This window comes from Nomascus leucogenys, chromosome 10 (assembly GCF_006542625.1).
Source record: "Nomascus leucogenys isolate Asia chromosome 10, Asia_NLE_v1, whole genome shotgun sequence".
NCBI classification, from domain to species: domain Eukaryota; kingdom Metazoa; phylum Chordata; class Mammalia; order Primates; family Hylobatidae; genus Nomascus; species Nomascus leucogenys.
The window spans coordinates 756,497-776,820 of NC_044390.1; the positions used below are offsets into that span (position 1 = coordinate 756,497).

The window sequence follows — 20,324 nt, forward strand, 5'->3', positions numbered from 1 at the left end:
TTGCTTGTTTTCGAAGTTGATCTTTGAGTGTTTTATTGGCTCGTTCAACTAAAGCCTGTCCTTGAGAACTATAGGGGATGCCAGTTGTGTGAGTAATTGCCCAGGTCTGAGTAAACTGTTTGAAAGCAGCACTAGTGTAGCCGGGGCCGTTATCAGTTTTTAGTTTCTCAGGACAGCCCATAACCGAGAAACAGGGAAGCATATGTCGTTTACCATGAGCTGTACTTTCTCCTGTTTGACAAGTGGCCCAAATAAAATGAGAAAAGGTATCAATAGTTACATGTATAAAAGAAAGCTTGCCAAAAGGAGGATAATGAGTCACGTCCATTTGCCAGAGAGCATTCTGTGAAAGTCCTCTAGGGTTAACTCCTGAAGACAGTGGCTGTAAAATTAACACTTGACAAGTAGGACAGTGACGTACAATGGTTTTAGCTTGTTTCCATGTAAGGGGGACCTTTTTTCGGAGTCCCGCAGCATTGACATGGGTTAAAGCATGAAAGTTTTCTGCATCTGTAAAAACGGGAGTAACTAATGTATCAGCTCTGGCATTTGCTGTCGAGGGAGGTCCGGGTAGAGGTGTGTGGGCCCGAATGTGAGTAATGTAGAAAGGAGAAGACCTTGCTCTGAGCACAGACTGAAATTTTTGAAAGGAAAAAATAGGTTATCATCGGGCAAAAATTTGATTAAGGCAGTTTCAATGTTGCGAGCAACATGTACTACATGTGCTGAGTCAGAGACGATGTTAACTGGTTCAGGAAAATCTTCAAGGACAGCCATAACAGCAAGCAGTTCAGCTCGTTGTGCTGAAATAGCTCCTGTGTTAAGAACACGTTCTCCTGAGGCCGGGCGCGGTGGCTCACGCTTGTAATCCCAGCACTTTGGGAGGCCGAGGCGGGCGGATCACGAGGTCAGGAGATCGAGACCACGGTGAAACCCCGTCTCTACTAAAAATACAAAAAAAATTAGCCAGGCGTGGTGGCGGGCGCCTGTAGTCCCAGCTACTCGGAGGGGCTGAGGCAGGAGAATGGCGTGAACCCGGGAGGCGGAGCTTGCAGTGAGCCGAGATTGCGCCACTGCACTCCAGCCTGGGCGACAGAGCGAGAGTCCGTCTCAAAAAAAAAAAAAAAAAAAAAAAAAAAAAAAGAACACGTTCTCCTGGTCCTGTATATGCTGCTCGGCCATTAGAGGAAGCATCAGTGAAAACAGTGACAGCTTCAGGTAATGGGGTGTTTCTAGTAATGTTAGTTAAAATCCAAGAAGTGAGTTTAAGGAAATGAAATAATTTTACATTAGGACAGTGATTATCAATCATACCCGGGAAACCTGCCAAATGCACTTGCCAAGCGATGCAAGTAGCAAAAGCCTGTTGAACTTGTAATCGGGTAAGGGGAACAATGATTTTTTGGGGCTCTGTTCCCGAAAGACGAAGGAGATGAGAACGAACCTGACCAATTAAGGTAGAAATTTGATCTAGATATATAGTTAGCGTCCATAAAGAGTTGTGTGGAAGAAAGCACCATTCAATTAAATTATGTGCCTGAATAATGAGTCCTGTTGGAGAATGTTCAGTGGGAAAAATTAGTATTTCACAAGGTAAATGTGGATTCACTCTGGTAACCTGAGACTGTTGAATGCATTTTTCTATAAGTCGTAATTCAGAATCTGCCTCAGGAGTCAAAGACCTTTTACTGCGTAAATCAGGATTGCCCCATAGTGCTGCAAAAAGATTAGACAGAGCATAAGTAGGAATGCCTAAGGAGGGACGAATCCAATTAATATCTCCAAGTAATTTTTGGAAATCATTTAGAGTTTTTAAGGAGTCTCGTCTGAGTTGAACTATTTGAGGCTTAATGACCTTGTCCTCTAGCTGCATTCCTAAATAGTAATAGGGGGATGAAGACTGAATTTTTTCTGGGGCGATAACCAAGCCAGCTGCTGTGACTGCTTGTTGTAATGCAGAAAAACAAGATATCAATACAGAACGTGAAGGTGCTGCACAAAGAATATCATCTGTGTAATGAATAATATAACATTGGGGAAATTTATCTCTAACTGGCTTTAATATGCATCCCACATAATATTGACAAATAGTAGGGCTATTGAGCACACCTTGAGGTAGAACTTTCCAATGGTAACGTGCTGCAGGAGCGATATTATTAAGGGTTGGAACAGTGAAAGCAAATTTTTCAAAATCCTGAGGGGCCAGAGGAACGGTAAAGAAGTAATCTTTAAGATCAATGATGATAAGTGGCCAGTACTCAGGAATCATAGTGGGGGAGGGTAAACCAGGCTATAATGTCCCCATAGGCTGAAGGACAGCATTTACTGCCCTAAGATCAGTAAGCATTCTCCACTTAACAGATTTCTTTTGGATAACAAAAACAGGTGAATTCCAAGGAGAAAAAGAAGGTTCAATGTGTCCCAATTTTAATTGTTTGAGAACCAAAATATGATGTGCCTCCAGCTTATTTTTTGGAAGCGGCCACTGATCTACCCAGACAGGTTTTTGAGTTTTCCACATCAAAGGGATGGGGTCTGGAGGCTTGACAGTGACCGCTTCTAAAAAGAATAACCAAGTCCTGTAGAGTCTGCTTTAGGAGTATGTATGATAGGCTCAGTGATGCCTGTGCTGATTTTCCTAAACCCTTACCTTGAACAAATCCCATTTTAGTCATCATATCTTTACTCTGCTGGCTGTAATTGCCTTTAGGAAAAGTAATCTGAGCCCCCCATTGATATAAAAGATCTCTTCCCCACAGATTAACAGGAATGGGTGTAATAAGGGGGCGAATAGTTCCAGTCTGTCCTTCAGGGCCTGTGCAATGTAAAATTGTGGAGCTTTCGTATACCTCTGAAGCCTGACCGACACCCACTAATGCTGTGGAGGCATGCTCCTTTGGCCAGTGTCGGGGCCATTGATGTAAAGCTATAATAGAAACATCAGCACCCGTATCAATCATTCCCTCAAACTTTTTTCCCTGAATATGCATGAAGCACACAGGACGAGTGTCAGAAGTTTTGTTGGCCCAGTAGGCTGCTTTACTTCGATAATCTGTGCTACCAAAACCTCCTTTTCTTATACTAGAACTGGATCCCAAAGGAATGTAAGGAAGTATCAGGAGTTGAGCAATGTGGTCCCCTGCTGCTGCATTCCAAGGGACTGCAGAGCTAATGACAATATGAATTTCACCTGAATAGTCAGAATCAATTACACCAGTATGTACTTGAACACCTTTTAAATTTAAACTTGAACGTCCTAGTAGCAAACCTACACTGCCAGCCGGCAAGGGACCAAAAACACCTGTAGGAATAGCAATAGGTGGCTCTCCAGGCAACAAAGAAATATCTCTGGTACAACAGAGATCTACTGCTGCTGAGCCTGTGGTGGTGGGGGACAAGCATTGTACTGAGATTCGTGCTGGGGCTGAGCCATTAGATCCTGTGGGACAAATTGCTGAAGTGGGAATTGGGGTGGAGGTTGAATGGAATGAACTGGGAAGGCTCCCATCTGGCTGGACGCCTGGGGCTGAGAGTTGAGGAATGTCCCATTTTTTAAAGGGGCCTGGGGCTGGCCCCTCATCCTGTTTCCCTGATTTTTAGAAGGTCGTAAAGGATTGCCATTAATATCAAATTTGGAATGGCATTGAGATGCCCAGTGAAAGCCCTTTCGGCATCGTGGGCATACAGTAGAAGGTAGGGTGTCCTGCTGCTGAAAAGTTTTTTGTTGTTGGTGGTGATGTAAGGGACGGCGACCTGCACGCCGAGGGCAATTTCTTTTTGCATGTTCCTTCTGGCTGCATATGAAGCATTGGCCAGAGAATTGTCCAGGCATTCGAATAGAGGCCATAGCTTGTGCCATAATCATTGCTGTATGCAGAGTTCCTCCCACCCCTTCACAGGCTTTAATGTAGGAGGTGAGTACATCACCACCTGGTGGAATTTTGCCTTCGATGGGGGCGAATAGCCGCCTGACAATCTGGATTTGCTTGTTCATAAGCCACAAGTTCTACAACAAGTCTTTGGCCGTGGCTATCAGGAATAGCCTTTTCTGCTGAGTCTTGAAGACGAGCAATAAAGTCTGGGTAGGGCTCATGTTGTCCCTGTCTGAGGGCTGTGAAAGATGGGCACACTTTACCATCATCTTGAATTTTGTCCCAAGCATCTAAGCAACATTTTCGCTGTTGTTCAATAAGCCCATCATTTAGTATAGTTTGGTGTCCGATTGCAGCCCATTGACCCATTGCCAGTAACTGGTCAGCTGTAACGTTAACAGGAGAATTAGAGCCCTGATTAAGAAGAATGCGTTCCTGGACAGCATCAACCCACCAAGTCCTGAATTGTAAATACTGAGATTTAGATAAGACTGACTTTGCTAAAAGTTCCCAATCATAGGGTACCAAAGGTTTATCTTCTGCTAAGGCTTTTAATGTGGAATGGACAAAAGGAGAGTTGGTGCCGTATTGTTTCACTGATTCCTTAAAATCTTTGAGGAATTTAAAAGAAAAACTTTCCCAAGTAGCAGGGCATAGCTGGACCTGGCCTGGACGTATGGGGTCAGGCTGAACTACCGCCTGAACAGCGGGAATGCCAGGTATCTGCTGTGCCCCAGGAGCAGGCAACTGCGGAGCCTGATTATTTCCCTGAGCAGCCTGATTTTAGGGCTGAGGGGCTTGATTATCAGCCTCTTGATCTTGTTGAGCTGCAGGGTCAGCCGCCTGCTGGGCAGGATCAACAACAGGCTGTGAGTGGTTTTGCACTGTTGGGGTGGCAAGTACTGGAGGTTGTAAAATTACAGGAAATTGCCAGGCTTCGCGATCCCCATATTCCCTTGCCTGAATTACAGCCCTCATAAGCGGAGTGTCATTTTCAGGGATGTGTGTAATTTGTTGCTTATGAGCGGCAATAGTAGTATTAGCAACAGCAGTTTTGACTGGACCAGGAGCAGGAAAAGGTGTAGAATTTTGAATAGAAGGAGAGTTGAGAAACTTAGAGCCAGCTTGAGACCAGATTACCTGCTGAGCAGGTCTTTCATGGGCCTGAAAACCAGGCTGCCACGGCAAGTGCAGACCAGGCTTCACAGGGGCTTGTGACTCTATCCGAGTCCGATTTGTAGGAAGTGGACCAGGCTTCAAGGGAGCCTGTGACTCTAACTGAGTCCGATTTTCAGAAAAGGATCCAGGCTTCAAGGGAGCCTGTGACTCTGAGTCCGATTTTCAGAAAAGGATCCAGGCTTCTAGGGAGCCTGTGACTCTGAGTCCGATTTTCAGAAAAGGATCCAGGCTTCAAGGGAGGCTGTGACTCTGAGTCTGATGAGAAGAAATGGGATTGAGGGCCTCCCTACCGGGCCGAGAATTGGGAGCCTCTTTTCCCGGTTGTTCAGATAGCGGAGCCTCTGTACCGGGTTGCATAGGAACATAATTTATAGACTCGTTTTCAGGCTGCCTGATCTTATCCGCTATTTGCACAGTGGCAGCGTTAAAAGAGGGAGGAGAGACAGGAGGGTCTGGCCGCAATGGCTGTTGATATGTTTCAGCTGAGTTTTGCTGGTTGGGGGAAATGAGTGCATTTAGGTCAGTTAAAAGCTCATCGTAAAGCGACAACGGGGGTGCGGTAGCCTCTGGTGTGGGTGGCGGCGGCACAGGCATGTCAGAGTGAAAGTCCTCCTGTGAAATTATGTTCTCAATTTGTGAAGTATCCTCAGGGGAAGGAGAACTGAGAACTTCCTCGGCCTCCTCAGAGGAGAGGTAGGAGGGATCAGTCTCTATGTTGTCCTCCTGAGTCTGTAAGGAGTCTAAGACAGAGCGAACCGAAGCCCAGATTGACCAAATGGTGGGTGGGATAAAATGTACCCCTTTATGAGCAATTTTGAATTGTTTGCCAATCTCATCCCAATCTTTAAGTTCTAAAGTTCCCTCAGTCGGAAACCAAGGGCAAAGAAGATCTACAACCTCAAATAATTCAATTAAATTTTCAGTAGAGACTTTAACACCTCCTTAAGAAGAGTTTTTATAAAATTTAAATAAGCCGAGTACTTTGTACTGGCCTGTCCCATCGTGTCCCTGGAATACTCTGAGTGCTGTAGCTTACCACCAAATTTATTGACCGCAATCCTCAGGAATCTCTCGTTGAACTCCTCCGCTGATCCCGCAGTCAGGGTGCAACTTCACACAGCGAGGGAGAGCCCCACGTCGGAGCGCCAGATGTACGGACCAGCCCCACAGGGTGGGTGGGTCTCTCCCCATGTGTGGCGATGAGAGAGTGTAGAAATAAAGACACAAGACAAAGAGATAAAAGGCAGCTGGGCCCAGGGGACCACTACCACCAATGCGCGGAGACCGGTAGTGGCCCCGAATGTCTGGCTGCGCTGTTATTTATTGTATACAAAGCAAAAGGGGCAGGGTAACGAATGTGAGTCTTCTCCAATGATAGGTAAGGTCACGTGGGTCACGTGTCTACTGGACAGGGGGCCCTTCCCTGCCTGGCAGCCAAGGCAGAGAGAGGGAGAAGACAAAGAGAAAGACAGCTTACGCCATTATTTCTACATATCAGAGACTTTTAGTACTTTCACTAATTTACTAGTGCTATCTAGAAAGCAGAGCCAGGTGTACAGGATGGAACATGAAGGTGGACTAAGAGCATGACCACTGAAGCACAGCATCACAGGGAGAGTGTTAGGCCTCCGGATAACTGCGGGAAAGCCTGACTGGTGTCAGGCCCTCCACAGAAGGTGGGGGAGCAGAGTCTTCTCTAAACTCCCCTGGGGAAAAGGAGACTCCCTTTGCCGGTCTGCTAAGTAGCGGGTGTTGTTGCTTGACACATTTTGCTACCGCTAGACCATGGTCCCCCTGGCAACGGGCATCTTCCCAGATGCTGGCGTCACAGCTAGACAGAGGAGCCCTCTGGTGGCCCTGTCCAGGCATAACAGAAGGCTCGCACTTGTCTTCTGGTCACACCTCACTGTGTCCCCTCAGCTCCTATCTCTGTATGGCCTGGTTTTTCCTAGGTTATGATTATAGAGCAGGGATTATTATAATATTGGGATAAAGAGTAATTACTACCAACTAATGATTAATGATATTCATATATAATCATATCTAAGATCTATATCTGGTACGACTATCCTTGTTTTATATTTTATTATGCTGGAACAGCTCGTGTCCTTGGTCTCTTGCCTCGGCGCCTGGGTGGCTTGCCGCCCACAACTGAGAATGAAGTATCACTATTTCATATATGTGCCTATATGAGCTTATATAACATGCTGTAATACAAGGCGACATTTAGGGGTTGAGACTGTTAACATCTGATTGTACCTTGCTATTTGTAACTTACAATCTTTTATTCACATTTCTCAAGTGTCATACCTTTAGGTGCCTATACATCATGCTATCATAGGATTTCTAGGGATAAGCCGAGTGCGGTGGCAGATGCCTGTAATCCCAGCACTTTAGGAGGCCGAGGGGGGTGGATCATGAGGTCAGAAGTTTGAGATCTGCCTGGCTAATGTAGTGAAAGCCCATCTCTACTAAAAATACAAAAATTAGCTGGGCCTGGTGGCAGGAACCTGTAGGCCCAGCTACTTGGGAGGCTGAGGCAAGAGAGGCACTTGAACCTGGGAGGTGGAGGTTGCAGTGAGCTGAGACCACGCCATTGCACTTCAGCCTGGGTGACAGACTGAGACTGTAACTCAAAAAAAAACAAAAAACTTTTAGGGATAATATCTGTGCCTATATAACAGGCTGTTATAAAATTATAAAATGTAACATTTATGGATTGAGATTTTTTTTTTTGAGATGATGTCTCTGTCACGAGATTGGAGTGCACTGGTGCAATATTGGGTCAATGCACCCTCCACCTCCCAGGTTCAACTGATTTTCCAGCCTCAGCCTCCCAAGTAGCTGGGACTACAGGCACCCGTCACCATGCCTGACTAATTTTTGTGTTTTTAGTAGAGACAGGAATTCACCATATTGACCAGGGTGGTCTTGAACTCCTGACCTTGTGATCCGCCCACCTCAGCCTCCCAAAGTGCTGGGATTACAGGCTTGAGCCACCGCGCCCGGCTAGGAAGTCTTAACTCTTGTATCCACCAAGCATGTTAGGAAAATAACAGAGATTCCATTTGCAAATTATGCTCCCCAAAAAACACAAATACATATCTAAAAAATGTTGCAAAGACACGAAGTGGCCAGGGTGCGTTGGCTCACACCTATAATCCCAGCACTTTGGGAGGCTAAGGTGGGCGGATCACGAGGTCTGGAGATCGAGACCATCCTGGCAAACAGTAAAACCCTATCTCTACTAAAGAAAAAAATACAGGCCAGGTGCAGTGGCTCATGCCTGTAATTCCAGCACTTTGGGAGGCAGAGGTGGGTGGATCAGGAGGTCAGGAGTTTGAGACCAGCCTGACCAACATGGTGAAACCCGGTCTCTACTAAAAATACAAAAATTAGCTGGGTGTGGTGGCTCGTGCCTGTAATCCCACTAATGAGGAGGCTGAGGCAAGGAGAGTTGCTTGAATCCGGGAGGTGGAGGTTGCAGTGAGCCGAGATTGCACCACGGCACTCCAACCTGGGCAACAGGGCGAGACTCTTGTCTCAAAAAACAAAAAAATTAAGCTGGCATGGTGGTGGGCGCTTGTAGTCCCAGCTACTCAGGAGGCTGAGGCAAGAGAATGGTGTGAACCCGGGAGGTGGAGTTGCAGTGAGCCAAGATCATGCCACTGCACTCCAACCTGGGTGAAAGAGCAAGACTTCTCAAACAACAACAACAACAACAACAACAAAAACACAAAGTGTCCACTCAATAACTGATTCAAACTGTCTTCATGTTCTTCACTTCACAAAGATAAAGCCCTTACAATGGACATTGTGAGGTTCCATGTGTTTGTTCAGCCATAAGAGGAAGAATAATTCAGTGAGAGGAAACAGAGAGATTCTAGGCAGCCCTCAGGGAAGCTGAGGAGGTGGCACCCTGCCTCTAGGTCCCTCAGAATGTCCCATCTCCCTGTCAGTATCAGTGTCCCAGATAATATTCTTCTGATTGGGACGTTTCCCTGGGAACAGTGGTTACTTGCCATATTCACATTTACTGCCATAACTGTGGCTGCAGTGTCAACATTCATGCAAGTGGGGAAATGGGCATGTGGCCCCTGAAAAAAGATTCTGGATTCCATAATCTTACCTTGCTGGCAAGAAACTACCGTTTCAGCAGAAAGTGCAATGACAGTTTCTGCACAGGGACTGGAGATTATCTCTAGAAAAGAGCTTGGAGTGAGGAAATTAGCTAATGTGGATGAATGACGTTACCCATGGAGAATGACATAAGTAGCTAGAAGACAAAAGCCTCAGAACACATAAATCTCAATGGGTATTGAGTAGAGGACTCAGAGCTCTGAGATAATTGGAGCTCATGGCTATCCTAGAACTTGGATAACATAAAGTTCTTGTTTCTACAAAGTGTGTATCCTTTCCATATGTGAAAACTCTGAGGAAATACAAACTCGGAACAAAAGAAATAGTAAGGTAATCTTAGATGTTGAAAAGAAAGCAAGCTATGGTGGCATCTTAACTGTTTCACTGCCCAGCAATCTATACGTATTGTCGCTTTGGGATACTTATGATTCCACATGAAGTGGATAACCAGCTCATAGTTCTTGTGGTACTGAAAACCAAGTATTCGGCCAGGTACAGTGGCTGACACCTGTAATCCCAGCACTTTGGGAGGCCGAGGCGGGTTGATCACTTGAGCTCAGAAGTTAGAGAGCGGCCTGGGTAACATGGTGAAACCCCATCTCTACTAAAATAAATAAATAAATAAAATTAGCCAGGCATAATGGCACATGCCTGTAGTCCCAGCTACTCAGGAGGCTGAGGCAGAACTGCTTGAACACAGGAGGTGGAGGTTGCAGTGAGCCGAGATCACGCCACTTCACTGTAGCTTAGGAGACAGAGCTAGACTCCATCTCAAAAAAAAAAAAAAAGGAAACCAAATATTCCTTGCAGCAAAGTGATATCACTGAAGAATGAAGTCCAACATACGTCTTTGTTATTTCATTATTTTTAAATATCTTAATGAAATGGGAAATGGATAAAATTCATTTTAAAAAACAAGCCTACAGGTGAGGCCAGGCAGGGTGCCTCACATCTGTAGACCAAGCACTTTTGGAGGCCTAGGCAAGTGGATCGCCTGAGCCCAGGAGTCTGAGATCAGACTGGGCAAAAAGGTAAAACCCTCTCTACAGAAAATGCAAAAATTACCCAGTTGTGGTGGTGCACGCCTCTATTTCCAGCTACTCTGGAGGCTGAGGTGGGCAGAGTGCTTGAGTCCAGGAAGCAGAGGTTGCAATGAGCTGAGATTGTGCCACTGCACTCCAGCCTGGGAGACAGAGGAAGACCTTGTCTCAAAACAAAAAAGTATGCAAAACATAAACCATTGCCTCAAAAAGCTATAACCACTTATTAAGATAATAAACAATTTCAAATACTAACCATACTCCCTCTTGGTAAGATAGAAGAAATTCTTGGACACTGATGGTAGATATACAAACAAGAGCAATAATTTTATTCTTAAGTCATAGTTTGGCATTGCTTAAAAAGTTGTACACTAGGCCGAGTGCAGTAGGTCACACCTGAGAAGCTGAGGTGGGCAGATCACTCAAAAAAGAGTTGTACTTTAATCTATCATGTGACTCAGGCACTGCACACCACCATATTACCATAGTGAAACATACCTATATGAACAACTGCATTCAAATATAGCAGTTTTATTTAAAATAGACAAAAACAAGAAGCAACTGAAATACACTTCAACAGATGAATGATATACAGTAAGTTTTCATAGCATGTCATTCTTTTTTCTTTTTGTAGAGAGGAGGTCTGGCTATGTTGCCCAGGCTGATCACTAACTAACTCCTGGCCTCAAATGAACCACCTTGTCCTCCCAAAGCATCAGGTTTACAAGCATGAGCCACCATGCCTTGTTCAACATGTCATATTCTAAGCAATATGAAAAGAATGAAGGCCGGGTGAAGAGTCTCATGCCTGTAATTTCAACACTTTGGGAGCCAAGGTGGGTGGATCACTTGAGGTCAGGAGTTCGAGACCAGCCTGGCCAACATGGTAAAACCCCATCTCCACTAAAAATACAAAAATTAGCTGGGCGTGGTGGTGTGTACTCATAATCCCAGCTACTCGGGAGGCTGAGGTAGGAGGATCGCATGAACCTGGGAGGCCCAAGTTGCAGTGAGCCAAGACTGCACCACTGCACTCCAGCCTGGGTGACAGAACGAGACTCCATCTCAACGCGAAGTCTCTTAAAACCAAGGAGAGCAGACATTCTGATGTTTTCCACGTTGACAGCAGTCATGAGGCCTTTCTCCAGTATGAACTCTCCTGTGTTTAATGAGTCTGGATGCTTCAGCAAAGGATTTCCCATGTTCACTGCACTCATAAGGCCTTTCTCCTGTGTGAACTCTGATGATGAAGGAGGGTAGAGCTTCGCTGAAATGTTTTTCCACATTTGGTGCATTCATAAGGCCTTTCTCCAGTATGAATTCTCCTGTGTTTAATGAGACTGGAACATTCAGAAAAGGATTTTCCACATTCACTGCACTTATAAGGCTTTTGTCCAGAATGAACTCTTTTATGAACATGAAGTGCAGAGCTGGAAAGAAATGATTTCCCACATTCACTGCATTCATATGGCCTTTCTCCAGTGTGAATCCTCTGATGTATAGTCACGCTGTGCTTATTACCAAATAATTTCCCACATACCTCACATGCATATGGCCTTTCTCCAGTGTGAACTCTCTCATGAACAAGAAGATGATACTTCCTGTTAAATAATTTCCCACATTCCCTACAATTGTAAGGTCTTTCCCCAGTGTGAAGTCTCTGGTGTTCAGTGAGGTGAGATCTGTACCTAAATGATTTCCCACATTCCCTGCACTCATAGGGCCTTTCTCCAGTGTGACCTCGCTGATGGTGAACGAGGTTGCCCTTTTGACCAAAAGATTTCCCACATTCTCCACACTTGTAAGGCCTTTCTCCAGTGTGAACACGCTGATGGTTAATAAGGCAAAACTTCTGACGAAAAGATTTCCCACATTCCCCACAGTGATAAGCTCTCTCTCCAGTGTGACCTCGTTGATGTTGAATGAGGTTACCCTTTTGATCAAAAGATTTCCCGCATTCTCCACACTCATAAGGCCCTTCTCCAGTGTGAACACGCTGATGGCTAATAAGGCTGCCCTTCTGACTAAAAGATTTCCCACATTCTTCACAGGGATAAGCTGTCTTTCCAGTGTGAACTCGCTGATGTCGAATGAGGCTGCTCTTTTGACTATAAGATTTCCCACACTCTCCACACTCATAAGGTCCTTTTCCAGTGTGATCTCGCTGATGATTACTGAAGCTGACATATCTGCTAAAGGATTTTCCACAATCACTGCACATATAACATCCATCTCTAGAGAAAAGTTTCTGGTGTGGAATAACTGAGTGCTTGGTGCTGAATGCTTTTGTTCGTTTTCCACACCTGTAATTAGATTTTCCCTCCTGAAAGGGTGGGCCATGTGTAGTTTCACTGTCTGTCTTCTCTACAGGGTAAGCAGCTTCTTCTTGGCATAATCCTGAACTGGGCAGAACGTCCTTCCCAAACTCGCGGAGGACAAATGGCTCCTGTGACACCCTGCACTTAGGTTTCTTTAAAAACAATGCTTCTCTGACACTCTTTCTGTAGGATTTCTCTCCAATATGCTGCTTCTGGCGCTGATGAAGGTTTGCAGTGTCATCCAAGTTTTTTCCACATGCTCCACTCCTGTTCAGCTTCTGCTTGTGATGAGTTTCCTGGTGGTCAGCAAAGTGAAAAACATCCCCTAAGATGAGGCCACACATTTCACAGGGGTGAGCCTTCTTAGGAGAAATAACTGCCCTGGGAGTCCTGCTCTGAGACTCTCTTTGTACAGAAATTATCTGCTTACATGGTGCCTCCTCATCTTTTGATCCACACCAACAACCTGAAACCAAGAAAATGCTGGTCAAGTGCAAAGTACCTCTGACGGGAAGGCACAGCCCACCCACTAGTATGTCTCACAAATTAAGGAATTGCTCTATAGAAATATTTGCAGGAACACAATGTTGGCTTCAAGTTGAAGATGGGGCTGCTGGCTGGGCACGGTGGCTCACACCTGTAATCCCAGCACTTTGGGAGGCCGAGGCGGGTGGATCACCTGAGGTCAGAAGTTCAAGACCAGCGTGACCAACATGGTGAAACCCTATCTCTACTAAAAATACAAAAATTAGCTGGGTGTGGTTGTGGACACCTGTAATCCCAGCTACTCGGGAGGCTAAAGCAGGAGAATCATTTGAAGTTGGAAGGCAGAGGTTTGTAGTGAGCGGTGATCACGCCACTGCACTCCAGCCTGGACAACAGAGTGACTCAATCACAAAAAAAAAAAAAAAAAAAATGGGGCTGCTTAGAATTCCTGGGCTATAAAGGTCACAGAATCCAGGAGGCTTCATGATATAAAGAGCACAAGCATATATGCAACACAGGGAGTAGAGGCAGGGTCTACAGCGCCTTCCTCTACAAGCAAGTTGTGTACAGGACTTTATCTCCTGATGACATGTGAGTGCTCTATAGAAGAATATGGGCCGGGCACGGTGGCTCACTCCTGTAATCCCAGCACTTTGCGAGGCCGAGGCGGGCGGATCACATGAGGTCAGGAGTTCGAGACCAGCCTGGCTAATATAGTGAAACCCTGTATCTACTAAAAATACAAAAAGTCAGTCAGGCATGGTGGCATGTGCCTGTAATCCCAGCTACTCGGGAGGCTGAGGCAGGAGAATCGCTTGAACCCAGGAGGCAGAGGTTGCACTGAGCCGAGATCGCACCATTGCACTCCAGCTTGGGCAACAAGAGCAAAACTCTCTCTCAAAAAATATATGTATACACACACATATATATACACATACACACATATATATATACACATACACAGATAAAGATACATATATATATAGAGAGAAGCATATGTCAAGACCAAGAAAATGTGAGTACAACACAGCAGGGGGTGGTCATGGATGGTTTAACAATGGGCATACACTTCCTAATACGTAATCAATACACCGATATCAGAGACAACTGCAGATGAAAGCACAAGAAAAATGGGTGAGATGTGGAGTCCAGAGATGTGAGTATTAGTGCTGGGGTGGATATCACAGAAGAAGTGAAAAGGTACAGAACTAACAAGTGTGAAACTCTCAACAATGGGGAGAAAAAGAGAAATAGTGGTCCGTCCTTCCCTCTCTCCCTCCTTTCTTCCTTTTTCTTTCTTTCTTCCTTTTCTTCCCTCTGTTGCCAAAATTACATTTTGTTGTTCCAAAATGAAAGTATTTTGGATCTATTACATTAAATAAGATATATTATTCAAAATTTTTACTTCTTTAATGGGGCTATTAGAACTTTTATAATACATAGGTTATTACATTAGGTGGCTTGCATTGTATTTCTATGGGGATGGCTACCTTAGAAATTGAGGGTCAGCTTGCTTTCTTTTCTTTCCTTCCTTCCTTTTCTTTCTTTTCTTTCTTCTTTCTTTCTCTTTCTCTCTTTCTTTTCTTCCCTCTGTTGCCCAGGCTGGAGTGTAGTCAGCTCGCTGTAGACTCCCTGCCTCCGGCTCCCGTGATTCTCCTGCCTCAGCCTGTGGGCTGCCTGGGATTGTGGGCGCGCGCCACCACCCCTGCCTGGTTTTTGTCCTTTGGCTGGAGGCGCAGTTTCACCATGTTGGCCAGGCTGGTCTCCAGCTCCTGACCTCGAGTGGTCTGCCTGCCTCAGCCTCCCGAGGTGCTGGGACTGCAGATGGAGTCTCACTCAGTGCTCGGTGTTGCCCAGGCTGGAGAGCGGTGGCATGGTCTTGGCTCGCTGCAGCCTCCGCCTCCCAGCCGCCTGCCTTGGCCTCCCAGGGTGCTGGGATTGCAGCCTCTGCCCGGCCGCCTATCATCTGGGATGTGAGGAGCGCCTCTGCCCGGCCACCACGTCTGGGAAGAAGTGAGGAACGTCTCTGCCTGGCCACCCCATCTGGGAAGTGAGGAGCGCCTCTGCCTGGCCGCCCCGTCTGGGAAGAAGTGAGGAGCGCCTCTGCCCAGCCGCCCATCGTCTGGGAAGTGAGGAGCGCCTCTGCCCGGCCGCCCCGTCTGGGAAGTGAGGAGCGCCTCTGCCCGGCTGCCCCATCTGGGGAGAAGTGAGGAGAGCCTCTGCCCGGCTGCTACCCCGTCTAGGAAGTGAGGAGCGTCTCTGGCCGCCCATCGTCTGGGATGTGAAGAGCGCCTCTGACTGGCTGCCCATCATCTGGGATGTGAGGAGCACCTCTGCCCTGCCACCCTGACTGGGAAGAAGTCAGGAGCGCCTCTGCATGGCCGCCCCATCTGGAAGAGGGGAGCGCCTCTGCCCGGCCGCCCCATCTGGGAAGAAGTGAGGAGCATCTCTGCCCGGCCGCCCCATCTGGGAAGAAGTGAGGAGCGTCTCTGCCCGGCTGCCCCATCTGGGAAGTGAGGAGCGCCTCTGCCCGGCTGCCCCATCTGGGAAGTGAGGAGCGCCTCTGCCCGGCCGCCCATCGTCTGGGATGTGAGGAGCGCCTCTGCCCGGCAGCCCCGTCTGGGAAGAAATGAGGAGCACCTCTGCCCAGCCACCCTGACAGGGAAGAAGTGAGGAGCGTCTCTGCCCAGCCGCCCCGTCTGGGAAGCGAGGAGTGCCTCTGCCCGGCCGCCCATCGTCTGGGAAGTGAGGAGCTCCTCTGCCCGGCCGCCCCGTCTGGGAAGTGAGGAGCTCCTCTGCCCGGCCGCCCCGTCTGGGAAGTGAGGAGCGCCTCTGCCAGGCCTCTCCGTCTGGGAAGTGAGGAGCGCCTCTGCCTGGCTGCCCCGTCTGGGAAGTGAGGAACACCTCTGCCCGGCTGCCCCGTCTGGGATGCGGGGAGCACCTCTGCCCGGCCGCCCCGTCTGGGAGGTCTACCATGGAGGACAGAGGCAATGTGGGGGCTGGACATGGTGGCTCACGCCTGTAGTCCCAGCACTCTGGGAGGCCGAGGCGTGTCGATCACTTGAGGCTAGGAGTTCGAGACCAGCCTGGCCAACATGACAAAACATGAAAAATACAACAGACAAACCAACCAACCAACCAACCCAGCGACAACAAAACAGGTCTACCCTGGAGTCATACTCTAATCTTTTCCTTCTCCTTCTTTGTCAAATAGATTGAGTTGTTATCATCGATCCATACAAAGTCCCTCTCTCATTTATTTTCTTTAATTCCCACCCCCAATTTCTATTCCCCGTCTTCCTATGTGCAACCTTCCTAATATGTTTGATATGCATCTTTTTGTTTGTATGTATTTTTAGAAAATGTTTATTGTTCTGTGTGCAAAAAAAAATTATTAAAATTCTTTCTAGTCCTATAAAAAAAATAAAGTTTAAATCCACTCGTCTGAAAAAAAAAGAAAAAGAAAAAGACAAATAGTGTGTGCCTACTCATATTGCCACAAAAATACTCGGCAAATATAAATGGTTTCTGGTATGATTTGGATAAACCCCTGAAGTCATGCCCTCCCCCCCAGCATGGCACTCCTGAGGGACAGTCTCCCTTTGAGCCTATCTTGATGAGCCTGAATTGAACCGCATCTTGTCAAACACAGAGGACTCTCCATCTCACCCCGGTACATGGGACCGGATGATATAAGTATGAAGGGAGAGACAGCAGAGATGAACAGCCAACACTAGCTCAGGACAACTAAGCACCTGACAGCCCACAGGAGAGTAAACTAAGTATTACAAGAGAATTCCTAAGCAGGGTCTTGCAAGCACAGTCTATGGTCGTCTATGTAGGTAGTGACAATGTCAATGAAGGCAATTCTTGGTGCAAGGAGGCACGAAGGATTGTCAGATAGAGGAAGGAAGTGTTAATAGAACCTGGGAGCACAAGAGCTACGGATTTGGACAGTCACCTGACAGCCAGAGAGCAGGCAAAGTGGATACATTAAGGTGCCAATAAGACTCCTGACTCTGACTCCTTCCCTGGGAGCCTGGAGCAGAGCAGCTGTTGGAGCTGCTTAAGGAGAGGAAAAGGTGGCTGGGCGTGGTGGCTCACGCCTATAATCCTACCACTTTGGGAGGCCGAGGCGGCTGGATCACGAGGTCAGGAGATCAAGACCATCCTGGCTAACATGGTGAAACCTTGTCTCTACTAAAAATACAAAAAAAATTAGCCAGGCATGGTGGTAGGCGCCTGTAGTCCTAGTTACTTAGGAGGCTGAGGCAGGAGCATGGCATGAACCCAGGAGGCAGAGCTTACGGTGAGCCGAGATGGCGCTGCTGTACTCCAGCCTGGGTGACAGAGCAAGACACCGTCTCAGAAAAAAAAAAAAAGGAGAGGAAAAGGCAATACACACACCTTACTCCTACTAATGACACAACTTACACAGAGAAGTGTAGAAGGAACCTGTGTCAAGGCTCCTTAAGTGAGAAAGACAGTCCTGTCAATGCAAAACAGGAACGGCAACTACCTCAGGTCACAAAGGTGAGCATAGGCAACTTACCCAGCGAGGATATGAGAGCCAGGTTCTCTAGCATCACATCACGGTACAAGCACCTCTGAGCCTCACTAAGAAGACTCCATTCCTCCTGGGAAAAGTTCACAGCCACATCTTCAAAGGTCACAGTGCCCTGCTATGATAGTGACAGATGAAACCACAAACAGCCCCTCTGCTGAGGTACCACAACCCACCTCTCCCACACACCCACACTTGCCCATCCTCCTCCCAAGGTCCCCAACATAGAGTTGAAACCATGTCCACTGGTGCCTTTGTCTCTTCATGGGCCCACTGGTCAATTGCCATCAGCAACAAGTAGGTAGACAAATAGGTATCCATGCTGAGGTCCTGACATAAAAAGGTCCACCCCCTTCTGGGCTGGGTGCGGTGGCTCACGCCTGTAATCCCAGCACTTTGGGACACTGAGGTGGGCAGATCACACGGTCAGGAAATAGAGACTATGCTGGTTAACACGGTGAAACCCTGTCTCTACTAAAAGTACAAAAAATTAGCCAGGCATGGAGGTGGGCGCCTGTAGTCCCAGCTACTCGGGAGGCTGAGGCCGGAGAATGGCGTGAACCCGGGAGGCGGAGCTTGCAGTGAGCCGAGATCGCACCACTGCACTCCAGCCTGGGGGACAGAGCAAGACACCGTCTCAAAACAAACAAACAAACAAAAGGTCCACACCCCCTTCTGAATAGCGATATCCAAGCTCACGTAAAGCCCAAGGCAGCTACCTGAGCCCATCAGACAACTTCGCTTTCTAAATATACATCATTCTTTATACTGTACAGACACATGCCCATGGCCACCCCCACCTGTTTCCCCAACCTTCAGCCCCTCTCTGGCATCCCCAGAAGTAAAAGTTTATTTTTTGGGGTTTTTCAGACATAGTCTAGCTCTGTCACCCAGGCTGGAGTGCAGGGACACAATCGTGGCTCACTGCAGCCTCTGCCTCCCAGGTTCAAGTGATTCTTGTGCCTCAGCCTCCCAAGTAGCTGGGATTACAGCCGTGCACCACTACACTCGGCTAATTTGTTTTGTTTTGTTTTGTTTTGTTTTGAGATGGAGTCTTGCTGTGTCCCCCAGGCTGGAGTGCGGTGGCATGATCTCAACTCAGTGCAAGCTCTGCCTCCCAAGGTTCAGGCCATTCTCCTGCCTCAGCCTCCCGAGTAGCTGGGACTACAGGTGCCTGCCACCACGCCTGGCTAATTTTTTGTATTTTTTTTTTGGTAGAGACAGGGTTTCACCATGTTAGCCAGGACGGTCTCGATCTCCACACTTCATGATCCACCCGCCTCGGCCTCCCAAAGTGCTGGGATTCCAGGTGGGAGCCACCTCACCTGGCCTGTATTTTTTTTTTTTTAGTAGAGACGGGGTTTCACCATGTTGGCCAGGCTGGTCTTGAACTCCTGGTCTCAAGTGATCCACCCGCCTTGGCCTCTGAAAGTGAGGAGATTATAGGGGTGAGCTGCCACACCCAGCACCTACAAATAAAATTATTTCACAAGATGAAGAGGGTATAACGGCCCATGATTCCCTTGGGAATATGCAATGCTTTCCATAACTCTGCTGGTAGGGATGGAATTGAAACCCACCACAAAATATAACAACCTGGAACCCTGCCTTATCACCTTGATAAAAAGGGTTGTTAGGCTAGGATACATTATTCAAGAAAGCAGAGTGGGAATGAGATTTGTACTCACACCTTTTAAGGTTGTCCCACTATCACAAGATGTCAAAGTGACACATGATATTGGGCCTTCAATTCTGGCCTATACCCAAATATGGACAAGCATCCAGAGTATGCTTGACAAATACAAACAGGATCCAATATTAACACAGAATTTCCATGGTTAACAATAGCAGTGGTAATCCCAAATCATCCTGTGAATGTCTCCCAGAATGACTCCATAGCCACACAGAACCACATATGGCTTCAGATATCCATGGCCCTATTTCACTTTTGTGCTGCACCAGCTGAGACCTCAGCTGTAGCAACCCTCCTCTGTCCACCTAATGCCGTTTAAAGCCCAGCCTCTGGATTTGTGAACCAAACCAAATCTACTATTACAGATGAGCATATTTTTCACTGCCCATATGCACCAGGCTGAACGAAACTCCCCAGGTACTCCCAAAGTCATCTCAAAACGTTTGTGAGTCTAGAAAGTGATAAATAATTACAACTGGCCAGGCACAGTGGCTCACACTTGTAATTCCAGCACTTTGAGGCCGAGGCAGGCAGATCACCAGATCAGGAGTTCAAGACTAGCCAGGTCAGCATGGTGAAACCCAGTCTCTACTGAAAATACAAAAATCTGCCTGGCATGGTGGTGGGTGCCTGTAATCCTAGCTACTTGGGAGGCTGAGGCAGGAGAATTGCTTGAACCCAGGAGGTGGAGGTTGCAGTGAGCCGAGATGGCGCCATTGCACTACAGCTTGGGCAACAAGAGCGAAACTCCATCTGAAAAAAAAAAAAGTTACAACTTTGGCACCAACTCAGGCCTAAGTGTCATCTTCCCTGAATTACTCCTATGCTTCTGCATGCATCTATCTCTTGCCTATTCTCTCCTTGGATGTCTATGTCCCCTTCCAAACTCTACTGTCTGATACATCCTGCCATGATGGTCACTCACACCCTCTCAGGTGTTTAGGAAGCCCAATAACATCACTCAGGGACGTAAGTAAGAGATCCACTCCTCAGCCTGTAATCACACCTTCCTGGCCCCTGAAAAGATTTACC

General features: G+C 47.2%; 1 protein-coding gene across 3 annotated transcripts in view; it reads right to left on the minus strand.

Moving 5' to 3' along the window:
- Positions 1 to 10,913: 10,913 nt before the first annotated feature.
- Positions 10,914 to 20,324, minus strand: part of LOC115830339 (zinc finger protein 587) — a 29,786-nt gene continuing 20,375 nt past the window's right edge. The window contains exons 1-3 of one of the 3 annotated variants that reach the window (XM_030819487.1): positions 17,588 to 18,227; positions 11,956 to 13,015; positions 10,914 to 11,703 (exon numbers count right to left, since the gene is read on the minus strand). In XM_030819487.1, the coding sequence (XP_030675347.1) occupies positions 11,445 to 11,703; positions 11,956 to 13,015; positions 17,588 to 17,621 (1,353 nt within the window). In that variant the 5' untranslated portion in view covers positions 17,622 to 18,227 and the 3' untranslated portion in view covers positions 10,914 to 11,444. Of the gene's footprint in view, positions 13,016 to 17,587; positions 18,228 to 20,324 lie in introns of those variants that run through there. The other 2 variants (XM_030819485.1, XM_030819486.1) reach the window with 2 other exon arrangements.